Consider the following 27603-nt stretch of genomic DNA (forward strand, 5'->3'; position numbering starts at 1 on the left):
CTCAGAAAGTAACAACCCCCCGGAATCCTTTGAATCTTTCAATCTCTCAATCCATTGAACCAGCAGGGAGCAGCTTCCAGATGTAGATGCATGGGGCAGGAGCAATGGGAGGCAGGAATCATGATCAAAGAGGGAGGACTTCCAGATGGCAACATTAAGGAGGACTAGTCCTGCATCGAGCTCACAAAAGTAAATTGATAACTACCGCTGGTGGTAGACCTGAGGAGAGCTAAGGTACCGGCGACCCCTGTTTCCATCCAGAGGGTCAGTGGGGACATGGTGGAAGATTACAAATACCTGAGGATACGAATTAACAATAAACTGGACTGGTCAAAGAACACTGAGGCTGTCTACAAGAAGGGTCAGAGCCGACTCTATTTCCTGAGGAGATTGAGGTCCTATAACATCTGCCTGACGATGCTGAGGATGTTCTATGAGTCTGTGGTGGCCAGTGCTATCATGTTTGCTGTTGTGAGCTGGGGCAGCAGGCTGAGGGTAGCAGACACCAACAGAATCAACAATCTCATTCGTAAGGCCAGTGATGTTGTGGGGATGGAACTGCACTCTCTGACGGTGGTGTCTGAAAAGAGGATGCTGTCTAAGTTGCATGCCATCTTGGTCAATGTCTCCCATCCACTACATAATGTACTGGGTGGGCACAGGAGTACATTCAGCCAGAGACTCATTCCACCGAGATGCAGCACAGAGCGTCATAGGAAGTCATTCCTGCCTGTGGCCATCAAACCTTACAACTCCTCCGTTGGAGGGTCAGACACCCTGAGCCAATAGGCTGGTCCTGGGCTTATTTCCTGGCATAGTTTACATATTACTATTTAACTATTTAAGGTTTTATTACTATTTAATTATTTATGGTGCAACTGTAATGAAAATCAATTTCCCCCTGGATCAATAAAGTATGACTATGACTATAACTATGACTTTAGCAAGACTACTTTCTTACTTTATTTACAAACTACACAAAAATCTAAAATGGCAGTTCATAGTTCAAAGTACTGCATAGTACAAAGTACATATTTGTCACCATATGCTACCCTGAGATTCATTTTCTTGCAGGCATGCACAGTAGAACAAAGCAATACAAGAAAATCAATGAAGAACTGCACAGAAACGACTGACAAGCAACCGAGGTGCAAAAGGCAAACTGTGCAAACACAGAGAAACAAATAATAATAATTTATTAACAAAGAAGTAAATAATACTGAGAACATGAGTTGTAGAGTCCTTGAAATTGAGTCCATGGGTTGTGGAATCAGTTCAGAGTTGAGATGAGTGAAGTTATCCCCTCTGGCTCAGGAGCCTGATGGTTGAAGGGGAATGGTTGTCACCTACAGCTTCCGTTCCTCTTTCCTGGTGGCAGCAGCGAGAAGAGAGTAAAGAGCAAGAGAAGCGTTGGGGTTCTGCTTGCATGAGGATTATGATTTCCATTTTGAAAACAGTCATCACCCTTGAAACAGGTAAATGTTTTACAAATCCAGCAATGCTGACAAATTAGATTCATATCATATTTAGGATGCAAACTGGGTGAGGGGTATAAATAACTGTGGTAGGACGGAGGGGGGTGCGGTGAGCAAGCTCGATTCCCAAAGGAAAGTGCACTGAGGGACTATCCTCACGTCTGTGTCTGTTGTAGGCTAACTAATAAGCACTGATGGCACAAGTGACTAGCAACACACATCAAAGTTGCTGGTGAACGTAGAAGACCAGGCAGCATCTCTAGGAAGAGGTGCAGTCTACGTTTCAGGCCGAGACCCTTCGTCAGGACTAACTGAAGGAAGTGACTACCTTAGGCCCCACACCAACAGGTTCAGGAAGAGTTCCTGAAACAGGTGTGAATAATATCACTCACCTCAACACTGAGCTGGTTCCACAATCTATGGATTCACTTTCAAGGACTCTCCAGCTCATGTTCTCAGTATTATTTATTTATTTTGTATTTTCATAGTTTGTCTCCTTTTGCACATTGGGTGCTTGCTAGTCTTTGTGTGTTTTTTCATCTCTTTGTCCTACTGTGAATGCCTGCAAGAAAATGAACCTCTGGGTAGTTTATGGTGAAATATACTTACTTGGTTGATAAATTTACTTTGAACTTTGAACAAGTAGCCAATCTTGTGGCACATGGCACCATCGGCTGGAAGTCCTCACTCAGCACCGGAGAGATAGAAGTGAACTGGATAGACCCTGGCCCTTCTTCGTCCGGCTGTTCAATCTGATCAGACACGCAGGATCACCGCTGAACTCATTTTGAGGATTTTTAAAGTCAGGCCGGGCGAATGCTGCTTGTTCCCTTTAGGTAATGAGGAAGACTGGTCAATAATCTTCAGCTGCATCCATTGTGGGAATAAACAAATTCTTCAAAATGAAAACCAGAAAAAGAAGAGTATCATTCTTTCAGAACAGCGGGGAATCTAAAATAACTACAGATTAGCACTTGGTAAAAGAAATACACCAAGAGATAAATCCTGCCATGGACGCAGCCACTGACAAGATTATGAAAGGGATGGTTAATTTTCACCCACGTACCTTCCCCTCCCACATTCCTGAACTGTGTTCACACCCCAATAACTTTTCATTAACCTCATTATTGCCCAGACAAACAAATGATGGTATGTCTTGCAGACTCCTTCAACCAATTACATTTGCAATATACAGTTTGAAGAGAAATTGGAAAACGTAAGTATATCAACATCTGCCGTGAGGTGGAAGGTTAGTACTCCTCAATTAGGACAAAACAGTTCTGATGAAGGGTCTGGGCCCAAAATGCCCACTGCACTCTTTTCCGTAGATGCTATCTGGCCTGTTGAATTCCTTCAGCATTCTGTGTGTATTGCTAGAACAAACAAAATCCATGTTTTTGGTGGCCAGTGTTATTCAGCTTGGGTGTTGTGGACTATAGGGGTGAATAGATGTAGCAGGCATTAATCACATTTCCATCTGTAGGATTCTGTACCAGAAATTCCGAGGACATTTTGGGTCCACCTTCCACTGAATGAAGATAGAACAGTACAGTATTGTACAGGCCCTTCAACCCACAATGTCGTGCTGACACTTCAATCTACTCCCAAGGTCAATCTAACTCTTCCCTCCCACATAGCCCTCCATTATTCATTCATCCATGTGAGAGTCTCTTAAATCTCCCTAAAGTATCTGCCTTTGCCACCATTCCTAGCAATGGGTTCCATGCATCCGTCAGTCTCTGTGTTTGAAAAAAATACCTCTTACTTCCCTCTTCATTGTTCCCCCAACACATTAAGTTTCTGCCCCTTTATATTGGCCATTTCCATCCTGGAATAAATATCTCTGCCCATCCACTTGATCTAGATCAGGGATTCCCATCCATGGACCCCTTGCTTAAACATATTGGTCCATGGCATAAAAAAAAAGTTTGGGAACGCTTGATCAAGGGGCTAAATGGCCTACTTCTGCTTGTATTTCCTATGCTCACCTGTTAATAGATTCAGTAGTTGAGTCAGTGGAGTACAAGTCAAGCAGTTGATCACACAAGTGAAGAGTAGGACTGCTATAGTGTAGTGGTTAGTGGAATGCTTTATGGAGCTATTGATCTGCGTTCAATTCCTGCTGCTGCCTGCAGGAAGTTTGTTTCTTCTCCCCGTGAGCACCTGGGTTTCCTCCGGATGCTCCGGTTTTGTCCCACATTCCAAGGATGCACAGGTTAGGGTTAGGAATTATGGGCATGCTACATTGGCGCCAGAACCATGGCGACACTTGTGGGCTGCCCCTAGCACATCCTTGGACTGTGCTGGTCAGTGACAGAAACAAACGTTTCACTGTATGTTTTGACGTTGACATGTGATAAGTATAACTAACCTTTATCTTTCTCCCTGCCCCATAGTTGCTTAAAATGACTTTACAGTTCTTCACCTTTCTCAAAGGTCACCAACTCATTACCTTAACTTTCTGGATCTCTCTGATACATAGGAACTCTGATGCTTCTGCCCCCTGGCCTCAGCCCCTTCCCTTTACAGTCCTGATGAAGGATCACAGCCTGAAACATAGTCATAGTCATACTTTATTGATCCCGGGGGAAGTTGGTTTTCGTTACAGTTGCACCATAAATAATAAATAGTAATAAAACCATAAATAGTTAAATAGTAATATGTAAATTATGCCAGGAAGTAAGTCCAGGACCAGCCTATTGGCTCAGGGTGTCTGACCCTCCAAGGGAGGAGTTGTAAAGTTTGATGGCCACAGGCAGGAATGACTTCCTATGACGCTCTGTGCTGCATCTCGGTGGAATGAGTCTCTGGCTGAATGTACTCCTGTGCCCACCGAGTACATTATGTAGTGGATGGGAGACATTGAGCAAGATGGCATACAACTTGGACAGCATCCTCTTTTCAGACATCACCATCAGAGAGTACAGTTCCATCCCCACAACATCACTGGCCTTACGAATGAGTTTGTTGATTCTGTTGGTGTCTGCTACCCTCAGCCTGCTGCCCCAGCACACAACAGCAAACATGATCACACTGGCCACCACAGACTCGTAGAACATCCTCAGCATCATCCGGCATAAACATCAACTATTTATTCCCAGATGCTGTCTGTGTTACTCAGTTTCTCCATCATTTTGTGTATCTTGCTAGGGACTCTGATCGACTGAGTTTTCAGGTCATACCAATGTCCAGCCTCATGTTCCTTTTTGCTCTTTAAGTTAGTTCTGTCATAAACTGTCGGGTGAGGAAAACATGTGCCTCCTGTTGGAAATCCTCCAAGATTCAGTCTCACAGACGCACGACAGACTGGTAAACAGCCACCTTTCTAGGAAAAACTCCCTAAATTACATAGAATCCGATCCACAAATTAGCAACCTCCATTCCTTCTCTATGGCTCTCTTGGGGTTGGTCCAGGGAGCTCCTGTTGTTTCAGTCAGAGTCCTTATGCCAAGAGAGAGAAACAGTTCAACAACATCTTCATTTATAAACTGTCTGATCTGGCTGTAAAGAAATTAGATCCAAACCTATATTTGAAAGCCGTTCTTTATTCCCAAAATACACGCTGCTAAGATGTGGCTTTTAGATGTTGGTGAGGATATGTTAACCATTCCCCATAATTGAGCCTTTCACTCTGTGCGGATTCAGATTCTTGTATTTATCACATGTACATCGAAACATATGGTGAAATGCTTCATTTGTGATAACAAACAACAATTTACAGCGTTTCTGATGCCGCCTCTAGCTGGGGCAGAGCACTTATTATTTTATACCCAGTGATTGTTAGAAACTGCTATTGAGATAAGACTTGTAGATTGCCAATTGGAACATCTACCAGCTCAAACCTATTAACCGTGCAAAGGTTGTCACTTATTCCAAGAACTCTCCGGATGGGGCAGAGCATTTCTGCTGGAAAGCGCTTGCAGGAGGTGAGTGACAAGCATGAGATTATCTGCAGATGCTGGAAATCCAAAGCAACACGCACAAAATTCTGGAGGAACCCAGCAGCCAGGCAGTATCTATGGAAAAGAGTCCAGTCGACGGTTCCGACCGAGACCATTCTTCAGGACTGGAAAGGAAAGGAAGAAGGTGGGGGTGGGGGGGGGGAAGAGGAGGAAGGAGAACAAGGTGGCAGGTGATAGGTGAAAGCGGGAGAGGGGGAAGTGGTGAAGTACAGAGATGGGAAGTTAACTGATGAAAGAGATAAAGGACTGGAAGAGAAGGAATCTGATGGGAGAGGATTGAAGACCATGGAAGAAAGAGAAGGGGGAGGAGCACCACATTCGCCCTGTGACCACGTGGGTTTCCTCCTGGTGCTCCAGTTTCCTCCCACATTCCGAAAATGTACAGTCGGGTTAGTAAGTTATGAGTGTGTGAGGCTGGCACCGTAAGCACGATGACTCCTGTGGACTTCCCCCAGAACCACCTCAGACTGTATTGGTTGTTGACGCAAACGACGCACTTCACTGTGTGCTCCAATGTTTACATGTGACAAATAAAGCTAATCTATTTAGGAACTGATGATAAAAAGGGAATTGAGAGACTGAGGTGCATCTCACACATAGTTATCACAGAACTTTTTTGTGATATTGTCAAAGTACAACATTGACCTCCAATCAATTAATGACATTGAACCACATTGATCATGATTTTATTTCAGATCCAAATCTCAATTCCTTATAACTTCTTTATTTTTGTTGTTTCCTGCCAGGTTTTTCCAGCTTCATGCTCCTTGTGTTCCTAATCCTGCTTTGTTCCGATGGTGTTGTAACTCGCAGCATCCGTAAGCGCCGACGTGGTAACAGGGATTTGGACGGTGAGTACTGAGGCACTCTGCTCCTATCTAGAGGTAGTGTAGATGTTTGCCAAACGCAGTGGGTATTTGACAGGTGGGCGATTTGGCTGTAGTTCCTGGTGAAAGGGCAGTAGAAGATTAAGTGAAAGGATAAACGTATGATGTATAATGTGTTGATGGCTCTGGGCTTGCACTCACTGGTTTAGAAGAATGAGGAGCGATCTTATTGTAATTTAACAATAAAAGCCTAGATATAGTTGAATTGAAAGTAGGTTTCCAATAGTGAGAGAATCTAGGACCTGAGGGCACAGACTAAGATTAAAAAGATGTAACTTTAGAACAGTGATGAGGAGGAATTTCTTTAGCCAGAGGCTAGTGAATCTGTGGAATTCATTGCCACAGATGCTGGGTAAATTTAAAGTAGAGTTTGATAGTTTCTTGATTATTGAAGGCATCTAATCGAATATTGAAAGGCCTAGAGAATGGAAGTGGAGAGGATGTTTCCTATAGTGGGGCAGTTTAGGACCAGAGGGCACAGACTCAGAAAAGAGGGATGTCTATTTAGAGCAGAGATGAGCAAGGATTTCTTCAGCCAGTGGGTGGTGAACCTGTGGAATTCTTGGCATTGGCTGGCTGTGGAGGCCAAGTCATTGGGTGTGTTTAAAGCGGAGGGTCAAAGATTCTTGCTTAGTAAGGGTGTCAAAGATCACAGGGAGAAGGCAGGAGAATGAGATTGAGAGGGAAACTCGGACCCAGGTCGGCGGTCACTCTTATTGGAAGGACTGAGTTGTTGTGGCTGCTCTCCTGGTATGCAGACTAGAAGATGTTTCTGATATTCTGAGATTTATGTGATTATTAGACTGCATTTTACATTGGATTCCTTCAGCTTTTCTTTCTTGTGGATAATTGGCAGGTGGGTGATCAGTTAATTTCTTGTGTGTAACAGGGGGTTTGGGGGTTTTGGTGCTCCTGTTACTGTTCTTTTCTGCAAGTGGGGGGCTTGGGACTTATTGTCGCTGTTTTTTTTCTGTGGGGGAGGGGGATTTTAGGGTTTGCAAGTTTTGTTTATTTTCTTTTTTATGTCGGGGTTGATGTCTTTTCTTTCATCAACACCCATGGTCTTTCTGTAATGAATGAATATCTAGAGAAGGCAAGTATCAGAGTAGTATTGTACATGCATACTCTGACAATAAAATTAACCTTTGAACCTTTAAATTAGCCATGATCGAATGGCAGAACAGACTTGATGGGCTGAATGGCGTAATTCTGCTCCTTTGTCTTATGGGCTTATAACCCAAGACCTGGCATGTTAATATTTTCGCTTTCCACTGATGCCTGACCAGCTGAATGTTTCCAAATTAGGGGACATCCACAGATCCTCCAGGTCAAGTTATAAATCTAGCATCCAATGAGACTACAACAAATGACATATGTTGAGCAAACAATCAGAAGTGAGAGAATTTTATTTCAGATCTTCCTTTGTTAGTGGTACTGTGATGCTAGAATCTGCTGTCTGTAAGGATAAGTGTGATAGAACAAAGGGATTTGGGAACATAGGTCCATAATTCATTGAAAGTAGTGTTATGAGTAGATGAGGTCGTAAAGAAAGCTTTTGACACATTGGCCTTCGTAAAGCAAAGTATTGAGTACAGGAGATGGGATGTTATGTTGAAGTTGTATAAGACATTGGTGAAGCTTAACTTGGAGTTTTGGTCACCTATCTACAGGAAAGATGTAAATAGGTTTGAAGGAGCACAGAGAAAAAAAATTGCAAGGATGTTGCTGGGTCGAGAAGACCTGACATCTAATGAAAGATTGAATAGGTTAGGACTTCATTCCTTGGAATGCAGAAAATTGAGAGGAGATTTGATAGAGGTATGCAAAATTATGAGGGGTATAGATAGGGTAAATGCAAGCAGGCTTTTTCCACTGAGTTTGAGTGGGACTACAACTAGAGATCATGGGTTAAGGGTGAAAGGTAAGAAGTTTAAGGGGAGCATGAGGGGAAACTTCTTCACTCAGGGTTGTGAGAGTGTGGAACGAGTTGCCAGCACAAGTGGTGCAGGCGAGCTTGATTTCAATGTTTATGAGAAGTTTGGATAAGTACATAGATGGTAGGCGATGGTCCTGGTGCAGATCGATGGGAGTAGGCAATTTAAATGGATTGGCATGGACTAGGGCCAAAGGCTTGTTTCTGTGCTGTATTCTTCTATGACTCTATGACTCTAAGTTGTGTTCTGAGATACAGGGCTGTGCAAATGTCTTACGGACCCTAGCTATATATAGGTGCCTAAGACTTTTGCACATTACATTACTTGTCAACATAGAGCGGAGAGAAAGCTTGTAAATCTGGTGGAAGCAAAGGATGTTGGGAATGGTGAGGGTGGAGTGCTGCGGGAGGGGTGTGGGACACGTGGTAGAGGAGGAATGCCAGGGGCTGTGGGTGGTGTGGGTGCAGACACACCCAGCCCTGAGGCACCAGGCAAGGTCAGTTGATTCCAAACAATTGGTTTATTGATGATTACAGAATGTCTCTCTGGTGCTACCCACTCCATTCCCTCTCCCTTCCCCTTTTCCCAACAGCTCTAGAGACCCATATCAGAATCAGGTTTATCATCACTCACATATGTCATGAAATTTCTTTTTTTTTGTGGCAGCAGTACAGACTTTTGTACTGTACTGCAATTAGCTTGCGCTGGAAAGATGGCGTCAGATCAGCAGACCATAGAAGAAAATTAGAGAGTTTAAGAAAGAAACTGAAGGAATCAAATTTGACATTGATACAGTTTTTCTGATCTATCTTTAGCAATTCCATTGTATTATCATAAAAAACAGGAAGCTCCCCTGAGGTAGTTTCCAACATCCCTTAGCCATCTGACATCTCAAGGAAACATGTTTCTTTGTCCAGTTGATCTACTATATCAAAGATGGTGCCCATTGTACATTGTCCATTTGATCTTGCTATATCAAAGATGGTGCCCATTGTACATTGTCCATTTGATCTTGCTATATCAAAGATGGTGCCCATTGTACGTTGTCCATTTGGTCTTACTATATCAAAGATGGTGCCCATTGTACACTGTCCATTCATCCATTTGATGTTACTGTATCAAAGATGGTGTGCGTTGTACATTGTCCATTTGATCTTACTGTATCAAAGATGGTACCCATTGTACATTGTCCATTTGATCTTACTGTATCAAAGATGGTGCCCATTGTACATTGTCCATTTGTCCATTTGATTTTACTACAGCCAATCAATGCTAGATATGATTTCATTTCAAGAAAAGTAACAAGATATCAAATAAATACACAAGTTTAATTTTATTAAAAAGTTAATGAAGGAAACAGAAAGCAGACTCATGCAGCTCTGTGTAGAACTTTTATCTCCAAAAGTTTCTTCAAACTAGTTCACATATAACTTTTACTACAGACTCCTCTTTAGATGTACAACAACAACAAGTTTAGCACTTGAATGTATTGATAGGACTGAAATAAAAGTTCTTCTTTATCATTGGAAACTACTTTTGCTGGACTTCAAAACAGCAGGAGTTCCCACACTAACAGCAAGATTGCAGTGTCATAAGAGTAACACGATAGAGTAGTGGTTAATAGTGGTTAATCTTTACAGTATAAGTGACCCAGGTTCGATTCCCACTGTTGCCTGTAAGGAGTTCTCCCCGTGACGGTGTGGGTTTCCTCTGGAGTCTCCCACCATCTGATCTGTCCAGTTTATATGCATAAGGAGTCTTTTCAGCACTTCTGTTGTGGGTGAATTGTAGTTGGAGGCCCCAACAGAAGCCAGAGGTGAGAGCAATTACTTAATAAGTGGATTCAAGTGCCGAATGTTTAGGATTGGATCTTGTGGGGTAGCTTCCCTGTGGCAGACTTAACTTTCAATGTAAAGGTAATGTAAATACAGGAAAATAGTATTATCCAATTACAAGTTAAATGCTATAACACATGTTAGATTGTCTTCGACTGTTAAGGATGCCACAGTCATGGACAACCCCAAAGCCATTTAGTGTAATTGCTGGAGAGAATGTGTACATACATCTACTGATGCTTCTGGACACATCTTAAATGATGTTCCTGGAATCATCGGGTGCTTCGGGTCTTTCAACATCATACAACCTCCTCCAGGTCACCCAGCCGGGGCTGATCAGACCCCAGCTTGTGTCCAGATGGCTAGCTACTTATGACTCAATAGCTCCCCTCTTCTTAGCCACAGCCATCTTGAGGCCCTCTCTGCCGCATCGGTGGTACTGCGGATGGCTCTCCTCTTCCTCTCTGTTTTAGCTACAGATTTTTCAATTCATTGCTATCAGATGATGCATGTAAATGTCATTTCAGAATATCATTTCTAGATATCACACTCTAATTTTTTCCTCAGTTAATTAAGATTTAATTAAATCATATTTTGCCAAATTAAAATAAATATCCAATAATTAAAGTTTACTGTAGCTAGCAATTCTGTCATTATATTGATCTATAATTAACAATTTCTGCCACTTTATGGACAAAAAGGAAATTAATAATGATGTTCTAACAATTATATTTGTAATTAAATAGATCGCCATCTTCCCACCTTCTTGGAATCTGTACCCCAATGCAGTACAATGTACAACCAGTATGTGGTAAAAGCAGAAAAGGTTGTGAGGCCTCTGAAGTATCTTCCTTGGATAATGATGGGACCTTTGAAACATTCTGGAGTAAGGTAAAGTTATCGTAAACTCAAATATTAGTGACAATATTAGTCGACACCATTCTATCATATCCAATTGCCTGCTATTTCTCCAGAGGCAGAAGCCAGATACTGTAAACTTAATTAACAATACAATTAAAGTAGTTAACAGACAAATCTCCGAGGAAGGTGTTCATTAGAAAAAGTTACCTTCACTCTTATTTTTCCCATAAGATGCGTGACTTAATGTTTCTTTCTCACAAGTTCAATGTTCTCAAATACCTTTTTAAAAATTATTACAAATATTAACAGATCAACTTGTCATGGTAAATTTGTAATACAGGCCATGCCTGGGTAATGAAGGGGTTCTTCTTTTATAGATCCTCAAATTGGTTTTGTCGTAAGTCAGAAAACACTCAAAAATCACTCAATATGGTAATTATACCTCCACTGTTTGCATTAAAATTTTCTTTTTTTATTATACTTAAATTACCACAATTCAATACATCATGTTCATACGTCTTATGTTTTAAGATTCTTTGTGTCCTTTTAATAGATTCGAAAGATGCCTTGATTGAAATAAATTGCAACTAGACTGAGTTCTTTGATTACTAATTGGCATCCTTGGTTAAGCACAAACATAACTAGATGTATTTAGATGGATAATTCCCATATTTCAAGTTTTTATGGTATTTATCTGGCCCATCGTCCGCTCATTAATACGCGATACGGCCCACAGAGGCAAAAAGATTGCCAACCCCTGCTCTATCATACGTGATGGGGTCTACAAATCAGAAATTCACAACCCATTAATGTCCCATCTTGTCTGCAACTCCTGTAAGGAAAAAGAACCTTGATTATATGGTTGCTTCTCCAACCTGTTTCTGAAGGTTAATGCACTGCGAACTTTGAATCATTATATCTTCCAAAAAATAAAAAGATTCATCTTTCACCACACTCCGCGACCACTGAGAGAAAAAAAATATTTTGCCTCGTCTCTGCCTTAACAACGTGGCCCCTTATTTATAAACCTAATTCTAGATTCTCCCAGAAGTAGAACATCCTCTTCACATCCCATCCAATCAAAAACCCTCGGATGTTTCAATCAAGTTGTTTCTCTCAGATCCAGTAGATATAAGCATAACCTGTCCAGACTTTCCCTCAAAGAAACACAACTTGTACATGTAAGCTCACCAGTGTCCTATATACAGTAATGGGATCCATACTACACTGTTCTGGTAGATCACACGATAACCTGCATTTATAAAGCATCTTGAAGGCGATCCACAAGAGCAAAAATAGTTTAAAATTGACCTCAGTAAATAACAGTACAGCTGAGGAGAAGTGTGGTCAAAAAGATAAGATTTAAGGTGTATCTTAAAAGAAAAGCAGAAAGACCAAGTGGAGAGAACTCCAGAGCCTGCTCCAGTCAACTGTAGACATGGCCCTTAGTTCTATTCTGAAATGTGAGCCCCATTTCATCTGTTTACTGTCCTGTCTCAGTCTTGAATAAGTTCTCTACAGAACATCCACAACCATTTCTCCTCATCTCCACCTGAACATCCAACTCTTTATCCTAAGACAATTCCCCATTCCTGCTTCCCAGGTTCTGCAGGGAGAAGGCAGCTTCTTGTCATCTGCATGGTTAATCCTACTCTGAATCTTGTATGTCACAATGAGATGAGGATGAGAGAACCACAAGGGTTTTTTGATAAAGTAAGAGGAATTAAGATGGTCGGCATTTCATATACTGTAAGCTTTCGCTTGGAATCCATCTTGACCATCTCTTTAGAACCTGACTTTATTGTAAAAATTGATTCCACTATGCTGCCAAAGGAAAAAGTGATTTAATTGATATCAAAGCCAGGGGCATAATTCCTGCAGTTTCCCAGTTTGCAGTCTCAGAGGGAGCGATGTCTGTTGCAAGCTTGCAATGTGGCTTTGTCATTATTGTTATATAAGATACAGCACAGTAACAGGCTCTTCCAGCCCGACAACCTCAATTGCACCACGTGATTAATTAACCTACTAACCTGTACACATTTGGAATGCATCACATACAATCCAGTCTATGTATATATAACACTCTATGTTAATAGTACATTGTGTCTTAGAGGATTGTTTTTATATTTATATTTATTGTGGGTTTTTTGTTTTATATCGCATTCTTTATGCTTAATGTGTTTTTTTATGCTGCATCGGATCTGGAGTAACAACCATTTCATTCTCCTTTACATTTGTTTACTGAAGACTGACAAGAAGAGAACTTACAGGCAGTGGCTGGAATTGAACTCCGGCCGCTGGTGCTGTAATAGAGTTATGCTAACCACTACGTTACAATGCCACTCTGTCATTGACATGAGTGCCCAGTACTTTGTTTCTTTGCAGTGATACTAAAAATTGCAGTATGCACCAATATACAAAACCCTTTGGACTCTGATTAATGAACTATTGTTTTTTTAACCTGAATGGTGTTGGTCTGGAGCCCAGTATATAATTATCTAAACATCTTAATGCCAACTAATCAAAGATAGTTCCTTTATATTTATATGTCTTTAGATTAGGCGTTACCCTGTCTTGCTGAAGAAATAATTTGAGTTGCGCAGTTGGCGGTTTCATGTTGTTCCACTCCCAGTGTGCCGCATGCCTTTTGGCACTGGACCAGCTTTACACCGTATTTGTTCATGTGGAACGCAAAGTTGTTACAAAACCAGGACTAAATGATTTGAGCAGTATCTCCTCAAATTACGGATGTTCCATGTTCAACAGCAATATAATAGTATAAGCTGGTGCTTAAGAGAAGAGTATAGGCATTTCTGACCTTTAGGGAACCTCGTCAACCAGAGGGTGATGAGAGTGTGGAGCAAGTTACCAGGAAGTGGTGGATGTGGGCTTGGTTTCAACATTTAAGAGAATTGTGGATAGGTACACGGAAGGAGGGGTGTGGACGGCTATGGTTCGGATGCAGGTCGATGGGACTAGGCAGATTAATAGTTGAGCATAAATTGGATGGACTGAAAGACCTCTTCCTGTGCACTGGTGTTTTATCACTCTAAGTAAAGATCTCAGTTACTTGATACATTTGGAAAGAAGGCAATGGGGCATCTTTCGTTCAAATGCAGTAACTCATGTGACTGTCCAGTATTGAATTGACTGCCCAGGATTTCTTAGTTATGAAATGAACATTGAGAATCCTACTTTACACAAACGCCTCCTGCCTCAGTGAACTCCTGTCCTCATACTTCAACTCCATTCTATCCCCTTGGTTCACTCTCTTTCTATCTAAATCCACGCCACCAGTCATGCCCTCGATCTTCCCAGTAACTTTTAATTCCCTAGCTCTGACTGCCATAGATGTCCAGTCTCCATAGACTTCTAACCCCCATCAAGAAGACCTTAAAGCTCTCCATTTCTTTCTCAATAAAAGAACCAACCAGTTTCCCTCCACCACCACCCTCCTCTGTCTGGCAGAACTGGCCCTCTCCCTCAACAATCGTTTCTTCAGCTCCTTTCACTTCCTCCAGACTCCAGGGGTAGCCATGGGGACTCACATGGGCCCAGCTATGCCTGCCTCTTCATTGGGTGTGTAGAATAGTCCATGTTCCAAGCCTTTCATGGTAATGTCTCCTAACTCTTCCTCCGCTACACTGCATTGGCACTGCTTCATGCACCCATGCTGAGCTTGTCAATTTCATCAACTTTGCCACTTACTTCCACCCTACCCTTAAATTCACTAGGCCCATTTCTGACACCTCTCTCCACTTTCTCAATCTCCATGCCTCCATTTCCGCAGACAAGCCGTCAACCAACATCCCACTGACCCATAGTTATCTGGACTATACCTCTTCCCATCCTGTCTCCCGTAAAAATGCTATTTCATTTTCTCTATTCCTTCATCTCCATTGCATCTGTTCCCAGGATGTGGCTTTCTTTTCCAGGACCTCAGAGATGCTCTCTTTCTTCAACAACTGGGTATCCCTTCCTCCAGCATAGCTGCCACCCTTACCCGCCTGTCCTCCATTTCCAGAAGATCTGACGTATCATTCTCCGCAACTTCCCCCATCTGTACCACCAAACATACCTTTACCTCCCCCCACCAGCTCTGCTTTCCACAGGGAAAGTGATTCCCTTGTCCATTTGTCCCTCCCCTCACTTATCCCTGCAAGCAACCAAAGTGCTACACCTGCCCAACCACTTCCTCCCTCACCTCCATTCAGGGCCCCAAACAGTCCTTCCAGGGGATACAACTCTTCACCCGTGTATCTGCTGGGTTTGTCTATTGTGTCCGGTGCTCCTGATGCTGCCTTCTCGACATTGGTGAGACCCCTCGTAATTTGGGGGACTACTTCGTTGAACACTTCTGCCCCACCTGCCAAAAGCAGAACCTTCTAGAGGCCAATCATTTTAATTCTAATTCCCATTCCCGTTCCAATAGCTCCTCTTGTGCCCTGATGAGGTCACCCTCAGGATGAAGGAATAACATCTTCTATTCCATCTGGCTAACTTCCATCCTGATGGGATCAATATTGATTTTTTCCTTCTGGTAAAAAAAATTCCCTCCTCCTCCCCTCTTCTTCTATTCCCCACACTGGACTCTCACTGTAACTCTCCTCCCTTGCCTATCACCCCTCCCTGCTTCCCCTCCTCTTTCCCTTTCTCCTATGGTCCATTTTCCTCTCCTATCAGATCCTTCCCCTCCAACTCTTTATCTTTCCTACCTATCTGGCTTCACCTATCACCTCCTTCCCCTCCCCCCACCTTTTTATTCTGGCATCTTCCCCCTTCCTTCCCAGTCTGGAAGAAGGGTCTCAGCTCGGATTGCTGACTGGTTATTCATCTCCTTAGAAGCTGCCTAACTTGCTGAGTTCTTCCAGCATTTCGTGTGCATTGCTTTGGATTCCCAGTGTCAGCAGACTTTCTCGTGTTATGATTTGCAACGCCCACACAGAAAGTCAGGCAGAGAATTAAACAGTCAGCATCTCCTTTTATAATTATCACCTACTTTACATGTCTGGTTTTGATCAATGTACATGGTAGAAGTTTAATTAACTCTTTCTCTCCCGACTCCTTGCTGGATGTTGTTTCGTGAAGGTAATTCAATTTGTCGTGGATGAGTGCTGATGTGAAAGGTCACCAAGCTATCTGACTGGAGATCACAGGTTAATCAGACTCTGTCCCAGTAAAATATTATTGAATAATGAGCAGACTAACTATCACTTCCCAAACCAGAATACCTAATTCAATTTCTTTTACTACAGTCAGCTGACTTAAAAATCCAATTTCATCTCTACCTTTAACACCAAGTGTGATCTTAACTACCTTTAATGTCAAGGGGAGGTTCAGGAAAATAATTCCGGGATTAAAAGGCTTATCATATGGGAAGCACTTAATGGCTCTGGAATTTAGAAGAGTGAGGGGGGATCTCATTGAAACCTATCGAATGTTGAAAGGCTTCGATAGAGTGGATGTGGAGAGGATATTTCCGATAGCAGAGGAGTCTAGGATCAGAGGGCACTGCCTCAGACTAGGAGGACATCCCTTTAGCACAATGATGAAAAGTAATTTCTTTATCCAGAAGGTGGTGAATCTGTAGAATTTGTTCCCACAGGTAGCTGTGGAAGCCAGACCATTGAGTGTATTTAAGGTGGAGGTTGATTGATTCTTGATAAGTCAGAACATGAAATGTTATGGGAAGATGACAGGAGAATGGTGTTGAGAGGGAAATGGATCAGCCATGATCAAATGGCAGACCAGACTCGATGGACAGAATGGCCTAATTCTGCTCCAATGTTTTATGGTCTGATGGTCTTATCTATTACAGGTTTTCTTTCATCCAAAAAAATGGTGACCCTTTATCATGAAGGTTCTGACGAAAGGTTGACTGTTTATTCCTCTCCGTAGATGCTGCCTGATCTGTTGAGTTCTTCCAGCATTTTGTTTGTGTTGCTCCAGATTTCCTGAATCTGCAGAATCTCTTTGTCACAAACCTTTTCAAACCAAAATTGTCTTTTTTTTTAGGGTCACTGTGGCAGGCGGACAAAAATGCCTTATTCATAAAGGAGTGGAAATCCTTGCCAGGATTGGCAAATCTAAAACTGTGGTTGAGGATGCTAAACACTTGGCAAATGCATGGAAGGTATTTAACAATCATTTTGTTGAGGTTTTATCAAAGAACATTCCATGTTCCAAAGACTTGGTCAGAGAGATGTCATGTCTAGGGCACTGATTTGTCCAATAAACTTCCATTTTGGTTTACTCTTCCTAGGACTACAATGAGCACAACATTTCAGAAATATTTTGCAGACAGGATGCATGTTGGAGTTTTTAAAAGCCAGAATAGATCACTCAAACAAAGATCCTGTAAGCCATAGACAGGGTCTTGGCCTGGAATATCAACCATTTATTCCTCTCCACAGATGCCGCCTGGTTTGCTAAGTTCCTCCAGCCATAGAGATGAGAGATTCTACAGATGCTGGAAGCCTTGAGCAGCACACACAAAATGCTGGAGGAACTCAGCAGGTCAGCAGGAACTAGAAATAAACAGTTGACGTTTCGGGCCACAGCTCTTCCTCAGGGTTGGAAAGGAAGGGGGCAGAAGCCAGACTTAGAAGGTGAGGGGAGGGAGAGGAGTACAAGCTGGCAGGTGATAGGTGAGATTAGATGAGGGACAAGGTGGGGGAGGGGGAAGATGGGAGAATCTGAGAGGTGACAGATGGAAGAGGGAAAGGGGGGGTGAAGAGGAAGGAATCCGATAAGGGAGGACTGTGGAACGAAAAGAAAGAGGTGGGGAACTGAGGGGAATGATGGACAGGTCATGAGCATAGGGATGGGGGAGGAGAGCTTGCAAATCTTGTGGTTGCCCTAGGGCATCAGCCACCATGGACTGAATTCACAGTGCAAAAGATCCCAGATGTACTTGAAAGTAGGTAGAGCTAGGAAGAGCAGGAATGCTAAGGTCAACATATTAGCCTATTACCTCCCAATCCAAATGCACACTCATTCCTTTAGCTGGGGGCTGATGCTCCCATCATGCTCTATCTTTAGATATTCTGGTGGTTCTATGCAATGCTCAGGCTCCAATAAAATGGCGTTCTCTGTCCAGTGGTGGTGTTACCTCAGGCCTCAGCATTAAGGTGCAGGGATTGTAAGCTGGATATCTTCACCATTTGACCAGCCCTCAAAACATGCTCCTCCAAGTGGGTGTCCTTTGCACCTTAAGTTCAAACTGCAGGAACACTAGGATTACATTTTTTTTTGATAACCTTATTTTTTAAATTTTTTCTGTAGGTAGAGGAAGAAAGGCCAGCATACAGAAGAAAAATGCTCGAATTTATTCGCGCTTGTGGTGAAGATTATGATATATTAACAGACAACTGTCACGACTGTACAGAAAGAATGATGGAACTGGCGGGCAAATCCTATTTTTAGAGTGTGATCTTTTAACATCTGGTTTTGTAATTACTGAGTTGTTTCCTCTCATCAAACTACCCTGAGGATTTCTGGTTATATTTTAAAATCTATTTATTTTTACATAAAATAATGTACTTTATCAACCTTATTTTCTTGTCCTACTTCCTGCTTATTGTTATGAAGATATTTTAAATTGAAAGCTTAACCATAAGAATAATATTATGAGCTTTAAACAGGCCAAACATACAGCATATCTTTGGGACGCAATGGTAGCATAGAGGCTAGCGCGACACTACTAGAGCTCCGGGTGGCCGAGTTCAGAGTTCAATTCCGGCACCTTCTGTAAGAAGGTTGTACGTTCTTCCCGTGAGCGCGTGGGTTTCCTCCCACCGTCCAAAGACGTACTGGTTACTAGGTTAATTGGTCACTGTAAATTGTCCTGTGATTAGGCTCGAGTTAAGTAGGTGGGTTGCTGGGGCCCCGAAGGGCCTGTTCGATGCTGCGTCTCTAAATAAATGAATAAAGAAAATTAAAACTAACCCTGTGCTATAATTAAGTATTTCACAAAGTTGGTTTAATCTGTGATTCAGAGTGTGCAAAACAGAACTCATCAATCCTTCATTCAAAAGATATAGATTTAAGCAAAATAATGAGGACAAAGGAGGAACCTTGCCCAGCTCTTCCTCTGCTTCCGAACAAATCACTGGGTACTGGTCCATTTCCACAGGATTGAAGCAAGCCAATATAATTTTTATATTTCAAAAAGTGGGAACAAATCAATAGAACAGAAATTAAGAGGAATTTCTTTAGCCAGAAGGTGGTGAATCTGTGGAATTCATTGCTACCAATGGCTGTGGAGGCCAAGTCATTGGGAATATTAAAGCGGAGGTTGATAGGTTCTTGATTAGTAAGGGTGTCAAAGTTTAAGGGGTGACAGCAGAAGAATGGGGTTGAGAGGGATAGTACATCAGCTATGTTGGAGTGGCACAGTGGATTTGATGGGCTAAATGGCCTAATTCTGCTCCTATGTCTTATGGTCTTAAACAACAGGAATTCTGCAGATGCTGGAAATTCAAGCAACACACATCAAAGTTGCTGGTGAACGCAGCATCTGTAGGAAGAGGTGCAGTCGACGTTTCAGGCCGAGACCTTTCGTCAGGACTTATGGTCTTATCACAGTTAATAAGAATTTTAATTTGGAAGCATATATACACATAAACTACAAAAGGTAGTCATCATTAGCTCTGCAGGGGTACAATCATTGTTCCCATGACAACGAACATTGAATATTTATTTCGATTGTCACATACTTCTAACAGGTTCAACATGGAGGATTTTTAACTCCGTACAACATGCTGGTATTACGTTAATGAAATTGAGACCAACCTTGAGAGGTGTAGTGCCAGACCTGTCTGTGGTGTGGGAATTGTGAAGTGAAGGAATTAAAAGGCCAGTGGCTGGATACCTGTTGGTTCTTATCTACTAAATGGTTTAAAAGCATAAACGAGATACCGTATGAGGTTCTTACATGTAAGGTGAGCAGATAGAGCAAGAAACATAGTTTACACGTTACAGAAGAAATTAGATCAGTTAGATAGCTGAATGCGGCAAATGGAATCTGATTCTGAAAAATGTGAAGTATTATACGTTTGCTGAAAAATTTCTTTACCACAGAAAGAACAGAAATAGCGCAAGAGACTTAACAAGGAGCATCATCTGTAATTACTAAAATTATGAATAAAATAAAAGAAATAGATTATCAGGATGCAGAACCTGATGGCTCTGGGCCTCTGCTCACTAGAGTTCAGAAGAATGAGGGATGACCTCATTGAAACCTATTGAATTTTGAGAGGCCTCGCTAGAGTGGATGTGGAGAGGATGTTTCCTATGGTGGGGGAGTGTAAAGGCTAATTTATACTTGTGCATACTAGCTTACGCTGTAGTCTACACAAGTGGGCTACGCCGTTGTGAACAGTTATACTTGTGCATTGGTGTGTCTGCGTCACTCTGGAATTTACCGCCAAAACGCTAGTTGGCGGTGGGGTTTCTATGCCACTGTGTTGAGTTTCTTCGCGTTGAAACTCAACATGAAGAAACTCAAACTTTAAACAATGGCGATCGAAACTGAAGGAGGGTGAATTTTCTGTGCTTGTCCGGCACTGAGAGACATGGACAAGGAAATGCATTTCAAATATTTTCGGATGTCGGCAGGTAGATTTGATGATTTGATTCATTGTCTCCAACCATTTATTTCACATCAGTGTACGCACAGTATACTCAGAGACTGGCAATCACCATTCGAATTTTAGCTTCAGGTGGAAATCAACAGGCTGTAGCAGCTAGCTACAAACTGGTGTCAAGCACAGGGTCCTCCATAATTTTGGAGGTTTGTAAAGCTTTATTGAAAGCATTGCAGCCAGATTTCCTTCCCTGCCCTTCAGTCGCCCAATGGCAAGCTATTGCAGCGTAGGAGGAAATGCGGTGCTACCAAGCGGACCAATCACAGTTGTTGCGGTCTGCGACGCAGCAATGCGTAGTTACATTTTGGGAGAGGTACGCGTTAGGCCACGGCATAGGATTGGCGTAGAGTACGGCGTAGGGTACGCTACTACGCCGTACCTATAGCGTACATTTGACGCACAAGTATAAATCAGCTTTAAGACCAGATGACGTATCCTCAGAATAGAGGGGTTTCCATTTAGAATGGAGATGAGGAAGAACTTATTCAGCCAAGGGTGGTGAATCTGTGGAATTCATTACCACAGGCTGCTGTGAAGGCCAAGTCATTGAGTATATTTAAGGCAGAGGTTGATAGATTCTTGATTGGTCAAGGCATGAAGAGATACAGAGAGAAGGAAGGAGATTGGGGCTGAGAGGGAAATGGATCAGCCATGATGAAATGGCAGAGCAGACTCAATGGGCCAAATGGCCTAATTCTGCTCCTATATCTTATGGTCTTAAGGAGAATAAAGTGATTGCATGGCTTTAGAAAATACAGATACAAGTTGTAAAATTAATATGAGAGAAGAGAAGGTGATAGAGATACAAGTTGCACTATCTACAGGAAAATTTAAAGGGGAGCTAATCTCAGCATGTCAATTATCAAATAATAAGTAAGCTGAAGCCAAATTATTACCTCAAAGTAAGTAAAAATTAAATTACTAAAGAGTAAGGTATTCCTGTTCTGACACATCAGTCCATGGCCTCCCCTTGTGCCATGATGAGGCCACCCTCAGGGTGGAGGAGCCACACCTCACATTCTGTTTGTGTAGCCTCCAAACTGATGGTATGAGTATCTATTTCCCCTTGCAGTAAAAAAAAATTTCTCTCCCCCACCCCTCTTCCTCTATTTCTCTCTCTGGCCTCTTACCTCTTCTCAGCTGCCTCACACCTCCCCCTGGGCCCACCTCCTTCACTTCCTGCTATGGTCCACTTTCCTCTCCAACCAGATGCCTTCTTCCCCAGCCTTTGCCTTTCCTGCCCACCTGGCTTCACCCGTCACGCTCTAGATATCCGCTTTTCCCTGCCACACCATTTTATTCTGGCATCTTCCTGCTTCCTTTTCAGCCCTGAAGAAGGATCTTAGCTCAAAACACAACTGTTTGCTCATTTCCAAAGATGATGCTTTTCCATAGATGCTGCCTGTCCTGCTGAGTTCTTCCAGCATTTTGTGTGCTTATCCTTGGAAAGAAACAGATAGCTGGGGTTCCAGTAGAGACCCTTCATCCATCAACATACACAAAATTCTGGAGGAACTCAGCAGGCCAGGCAGCATCTATGGAAAAAGGGAGCTTAATATAAAGGAACCCTTAGGAGACAATGATCATAATATGATTGAATTCATATTGCAATTTGAGAGGGAGAAGCATAACTCATGTATCTGTATTGCAATGGAATAAAGGGAATTACAGAGGCTTCAGAGAGGAGTTTGCTCAGGTGGATTGGAGGAGGATACTGGCAGGGATGACAGCAGAGCAGAGATGGCTGAAGTTTCTGGAAATAGTTCACAAGGCGCAGGATAGATACGTCCCACGGAGGAAAATTTTCTCAAATGGCAGGGGTAGGCAACTGTGGCTGACAAAAGAAGTTAGGGACTGCATAAAAGCCAAGGAAATGGCATATAAGGCAGCAAAAGTGAGTGGGAAGTTGGATGATTGGGAAGCTTTTAAAATCCAACAAATGACAACTAAAAAACTATAAGAAGGGAAGAGATGAAATATGATGGCAGACTAGCCAATGATATAAAGCAGGATACCAGAAGTTTTTTTGGTTATATAAAGAGAAAAGGGAGATGAGAGGTGGTATTGGACCACTGGAAAATGATGCTGGTGAGGTAGTAATGGGGGACAAAGAAATAGCAGGTGAACTTAATGCATACTTTCCATCTGTTTTCACTGTGGAAGGCACCAGCGGTGTGCCAGAGGTCCATGAGTGTCAGGGAGCAGGAGTGAGTGCCATTGCTATTACAAAGGAAAAAGTGCCTGGCAAACTCAAAGGTCTAAGGTGGATAAATCACCTGGACTGGATGGACTACATCCCAGAGTCCTGAGAGTGGTTGCTGAAGAGATAACGGATGCATTGGTCATGATCTTTCAAGAATCACTTGATCCTGGCCTGCTCCTGGAGAACTGGGAGATTGCAAATGTCACTCCACTCTTTAAGAAGGTGGGGGGGGGGGTGCAAAAGAAAGGAAATTATAGGCCAGTTAGCCAAACCTCAGTGTTTGGGAAGGTGCTGGAATCTATTATTAAGGACAAGGTTTCATGGTACTTGGTGGCGAATGATAAAATAAGTTAAAGTCAGCATGGTTTCTGTAAAGGGAGATGTTGCCCAACAAATCTGTTAGAGGTCTTCAAGGGAGTATCAAGCAGGGTGGACAAAGGAGAGGCAGAGGATATCATTTACCTGGATTTTCAGAATGCATTTGATAAAGTGCCACACAAGAGGCTACTTAACAAGATAAAATCCTATGGCGTTACAGCAAAGATACTGTTATGGATAGCAGAATGGCTGACAGGCAGGAGGCAGCGAGTGGGAATAAAAGGGGCCTTTCTGGCTGGCTGCCAGTGACTAGTGGTGTTCCTCAGGGGTCAGTATTGGGACTGCTGCTTTTCACATTGTTTGTTAGTGAGTTAGATAATGGAATTGCTGGCTTTATGGCACAGTTTGCGGATGATACAAAGATAGATGGAGGGGTAGGTAGTGCTGAGGAAGCAATGCGATTGCAGTATATCTTAGACAAATTGAAGAATGAGCAAAAAAGTGAGATGGAATACAGTGTTGGGAAATGTATGATAATGCATTTTGGTAAAAGGAACAATAGTGTGGACTATTATCTAAATGGGAGAAGGTTCAAACAACAGTTGTGCAGAGGGACAAGGCAAATGCAATATTGACGTTTATTTCAAGTTCAATAGAATATAAAGGCAAGGAGATAATGCTGAGCCTTTATAAGACACTAATCCAGCTACACTTGGAGTATTGTCAACAGTTTTGTCCCCATATCTCAGAAAGGATGTGTTGTGATTGGAGAGAGTTCAGAGGAGGTTCATGAGGATGATTCAGGGATTGAAGATGTTACATATGAGGAATGTTTGGCAGCTTTGGGCCCGTACTCACTGGAGTTTAGAAGAATGTGGGAGATCTCATTGAAACCTACCGAATGTTGAAAGGACTAGATAGGGTGGATGTGGAAAGAATGTTTCCTGTGGTGGGGGTACCCAAGAGCTAGAGGTCACAGCCTCAAAATTGAGGAGCAACCTTTTAGAACAGAGGTAAGGAGCAATATTTTTAGTCAGAGAGTAGTGAATCTGTGGAATGCTCTGCCACAGACTGCGGTAGAGGCCAAGTCTATGCATATATTTAAGCCGGAAGTTGATCATTTCCTAATCAGTCAGGACATCAAAGGATATGGCGAGAAGGCAGGTGCATGGGGTTGAGTGGGATCTGGGATCAGCCTTGATGGAATGCTGGAGCAGACTTGATGGGCTGAATGGCCTAATTCTGCTCCTATGTCTTATGGTGTTATGGTCTCCTTCCACTCCCCCCACCTTTTTATTTTGATATCATCCCCCTTCCCTTCCAGTCTAGAAGAAGGGTCTCAGCCCCAAATGTTGACTGTTATTCATTTCCATAGAAGCTGCCTTATCTGTTGAGTTCCTCCAGTGTGTGTGTGTTGTGAAGATAAAGCAGGACTTAATGAAGATTTTGGAATATTTTACCAAAGGAGGTACTAGAATCAAAAACATGAGTATTCAAAAATGGATTTGAATTCAAAGATTAGAGAACCCATTTAGCTGACATGGGCTAAATTGTCTTTTCTGATCTTCAGCTTTTCCTAATTGTCGTACAGCATGAGAGATGATGGGGTTAGTCAATAAATTTACAGCGGCTAAGAATAAATATTAAACTGGGCTCATTGCTAAGAGGTATAGTTTTAAGAATAACCAATTATTCTTCCTGATAGATATTACAATCCAGTGAAAACATAATGAAGAGAAACCATGAAACTAATATTTTGGTTATTATCCAGTCAACTAAACTGCTTGTACATTAGACCATAGAATGTAGGAGCAGAATTAGGCCATTGGCCCATAGAGTCTGCTCCACCACTTCATCATGGCTGATCTAGTTCCCTCTCAGCCTCAATCTCCTGCCTTCTCCCCATATCCCTTCATGTCCTGACCAATCAAGAATCTATTAAGCTCTGCCTGAAACATACATAAAGACTTGACCTCCATAGCTGCCTATGGCAAAGATTCACCACTGTCTGGATAAAGAAATTCCTCCTCATCTCCATTTTAAAAGGACGCCCCTCTATTCTGAAACTGTATTCTTTGGTCTTAGACTCTCCCACCATAGGAAACAACCTCTCCACATCCACTCTATCAGGACCTTTCACTATTCAATAGGTTTCACTGAGGTCACCTCCCGTTCTTCTGAATTCCAGTGAATATGGGCCCAAAGTCATCAAATGCTCTTCATATTCAATCCTGGAATCTTTTTGTGAACCTTCTTTGCACCCTCTCCAGTTTCGGCACATCCTTTCTAAGATAAGGGGCCCAAACTTGCTCACAATACCCCAAGTAAGGACTCACCAGTGCTTTATAAAGTCTCAACATTACACCCTTGCTTTTCTGGTCTAGTCCTCTTGAAATGAAAGCCAACAGTACATTTGCCCTCCTCACCACAGACTCGACCTGCAAATTAACCTTTAGGAAATGCTGCACAAGGACTTTCAAGTCCCTTTGCACCTCAGTTTTTTGTATTTTCTCTTCATTTAGAAAATAGTCAACCCTTTCATTTCTTCTACTAAAATGCATAACCGTATACTTCCCGACAGAGTACTCCATCTTTGCCCATTCTCCTAATCTAACTCCTTCTGTAGCATCTCTACTTCCTAAAAACTACCTGCCCCTCCACCTATCTTCATATTGTCTGCAAACTTTTCAACAAAGCCATCAATTCCATCATCCAAATGATTGACATGTAACATAAAAAGAATCAGTTCCACACAGACCCCTGTGGAAAACCACTAGTCACCATCAGTCAGTCAGAAAAAGCTCCCTTTATTCCAACTCTTTTCCTCCTGCCAATCAGCCACTGTTTTGTCCATGCTAGAATCTTTCCTGTAATACCATGAGCCTGTAGCTTGTTAAGCAGCCTCATGTGTGGCACCTTGTCAAAGGCCTTCTGAAAATCCAAGTGCAAAACTTCAAGTGATTCTCCTTTGTCTATCTCACTTGTTATTTCTTCAAAGAATTCCAACAGATTTATCAGGCAAGATTTTCTCTTGAGGAAACCATGTTGACTACGACCTCCTTTATCAAGTACAGTACCCTGAAACCTCATCCTTAATAATCGACTCCAACATCTTCCCAGCCACTGAGGTCGGACTAACTGACCTATAGTTTCCTTTCTTCTGTCTCTCTCCCTTCTTGAGTGGAGTGACATTTGCAATTTTCCAGTCTTCCGGAACCATTCCAGAATCTAGTGATTCTTGAAAGATCATTACTAATGCCTCCACGATCTCTTCAGCCACCTCTTTCAGCACTCTGGAGTATACAACATCTGGTCCAGGTGACTTACCTTCCTTCATTCCTTTCAGTTTCCCAAGCACCTTCTGTTTTTTTATGGTAGCTTGACACACTTCATGGCCCTCTGACACCTGGAGCTTCCTCCACACTGACACTGTCTTCTGCAGTGAAGACTGATGCAAAATACTCATTTAGTTCATCTGCCATTTCATTGTCCCCCATTTCTACCTCTCCAGCATTGTTTTCCGGATATCTGATGTCCACTCTGGCCTCTCTTTTACACTTTATGTATCTGAAAAAACTGTTGGTATCCTAATGAAGAAACATAAGTACTTACGTATCAGTCAGAAAGATATATAAAAATCTTTTTTTGCCAGATGTATTAGCAAATTCTTTTTTTTTGTAATTTATTTTTTATTGAAGTTCATCATCAAACATACATTTCCATAAGAAGTCAGGAACAGGAAGGGAGCAGTCACTCTATTGGGGGTATTCTATAGGCCCCCTGGTAGCAGCAGAGATACAGAGGAGCAGATTGGGAGGCAGATTTTGGAAAGGTGCAAAAATAACAGGGTTGTTATCATGGGTGACTTTAACTTCCCTAATATTGATTGGCACCTGATTAGTTCCAAGGGTTTAGATGGGGCAGAATTTGTTAAGTGTGTCCAGGACAGATTCCTGTCACAGTATGTGGACAGGCTGACCAGGGGGAATGCCATACTAGATCTAGTACTAGGTAATGAACTGGGTCAGGTCAGAGATTTCTCAGTGGGTGAGCATCTGGGGGACAGTGACCACTGCTCCCTGGCCTTTAGCATTATCATGGAAAAGGATAGAATCAGAGAGGACAGGAAAATTTTTAATTGGGGAAAGGCAAATTATGAGGCTATAAGGGTAGAACTTGTGGGTGTGAATTGGGATGATGTTTTTGCAGGGAAATGTACTATGGATATGTGGTCGATTGCAGGACGTAAGGGATAAATTTGTCCCGGTGAGGAAGATAAAGAATGGTAGGGTGAAGGAACCATGGGTGACAAGTGAGGTGGAAAATTTAGTCAGGTGGAAGAAGGCAGCATACATGAGGTTTAGGAAGCAAGGATCAGATGGGTCTATTGAGGAATATAGGGAAGCAAGAAAGGAGCTTAAGAAGGGGCTGAGAAGAGCAAGAAGGGGGCATGAGAAGGCCTTGGCGAGAAAGGTAAAGGA

The 27603-nt window shown here is 42.4% G+C and overlaps 1 protein-coding gene across 2 annotated transcripts in view; it reads left to right on the forward strand.

Moving 5' to 3' along the window:
* The window catches only part of LOC134355730 (uncharacterized), a 71719-nt gene extending 53105 nt beyond the window's left edge, over nt 1-18614 (forward strand). For both annotated transcript variants that reach the window (XM_063066075.1, XM_063066068.1), the window contains exons 2-5: nt 6184-6288; nt 10840-10984; nt 16970-17087; nt 18239-18614. In XM_063066075.1, coding sequence (XP_062922145.1) covers nt 6198-6288; nt 10840-10984; nt 16970-17087; nt 18239-18379 — 495 coding nt within the window. In that variant the 5' untranslated portion in view covers nt 6184-6197 and the 3' untranslated portion in view covers nt 18380-18614. The remainder of the gene's footprint in view (nt 1-6183; nt 6289-10839; nt 10985-16969; nt 17088-18238) is intronic.
* Nucleotides 18615-27603: the final 8989 nt, after the last annotated feature.

Source organism: Mobula hypostoma, chromosome 1 (genome assembly GCF_963921235.1).
Source record: "Mobula hypostoma chromosome 1, sMobHyp1.1, whole genome shotgun sequence".
In the NCBI taxonomy this organism is placed as follows: domain Eukaryota; kingdom Metazoa; phylum Chordata; class Chondrichthyes; order Myliobatiformes; family Myliobatidae; genus Mobula; species Mobula hypostoma.